The 845-nt window shown below is 67.3% G+C and overlaps 1 protein-coding gene across 1 annotated transcript in view; it reads left to right on the top strand.

The window, feature by feature from the left end:
- The window catches only part of BAHCC1 (BAH domain and coiled-coil containing 1), a 52843-nt gene that overhangs the window by 43259 nt on the left and 8739 nt on the right, over positions 1-845 (top strand). Inside the window, exons 25-26 of the mRNA XM_011968425.1 lie at positions 178-479; positions 637-741. Of these exons, the coding sequence (XP_011823815.1) occupies positions 178-479; positions 637-741 (407 nt within the window). The remainder of the gene's footprint in view (positions 1-177; positions 480-636; positions 742-845) is intronic.

Genomic DNA, 845 nt, shown 5'->3' on the forward strand with positions numbered 1-845 from the left:
ACCAGGAGGGAGGGCAGGGGTTGCTGGGTAACCAGGAGGGAGGGCAGGGGTTGCTGGGTAACCAGGAGGGAGGGCAGGGGTTGCTGGGTAACCAGAAGGGAGAACAGGTACAGTCAGCCCAACCAGCCAGGTCTCCAGGATGGGGATCCCTGCGACGGTCTTCCCTCCCTCCCCCAGGGGCCTGTCGCCTGTCCAGCCCTGAAAGTGAGGTCAAGATCAAGAGGCGGTCAGTGAAGGCCAAGGTGGGCACCACCCTGGAGCGGGCCTCAGGGCAGAGGCCCCCAGGTGCGCTGGGCAAGAAGAAAGCCAAGGGCAAGGCCAAGGGCGGCCTGCGGGCAGAGCCAGGGGCCACCCCTAGCAGGGACACCCTCTTCAACCCCTCTCGGGCCTTCACCTGCCGTGAGGAGGGCAGCCAGCTGGCCAGCGAGCGCCTCAAGAGGGCCACGCGCAAGGGCACGGTGCTGCAGCCAGTGCTGCGGGTGAGGCTGGGCTCTGGGGTGCTGGGCCAAGAGGGTGGGTGCTTGTGAGGAAAAGCCTTCCCTGCCCTCCCCCACATGCCGGCCCCTGAGCCCTGGGTCAGCCCCAGGCTGTCCCACCACCCTCGGCTCAGCCCCTTCTCTGCCTGCCCATGCACAGCGGAAGAACGGGGCCCTGTCCATCACACTGGCTGCACGCAATGCCAAGGCCATCCTGGGGAAGGGCCGGAAGCTGAGCAAGGTGAAGCGCAAGGCCAGCAAGCAGGTAGCAGCGCCCCCAACCCTGGGAGCCCACTGTGCACTCACCTGTACCCCACCCAAGCCTGACCCCTCTGGCCCCCCCAACCCTGGGAGCCCACTGTGCACTCA

Source organism: Mandrillus leucophaeus, unplaced genomic scaffold (genome assembly GCF_000951045.1).
Source record: "Mandrillus leucophaeus isolate KB7577 unplaced genomic scaffold, Mleu.le_1.0 Scaffold1, whole genome shotgun sequence".
NCBI classification, from domain to species: Eukaryota; Metazoa; Chordata; class Mammalia; order Primates; family Cercopithecidae; genus Mandrillus; species Mandrillus leucophaeus.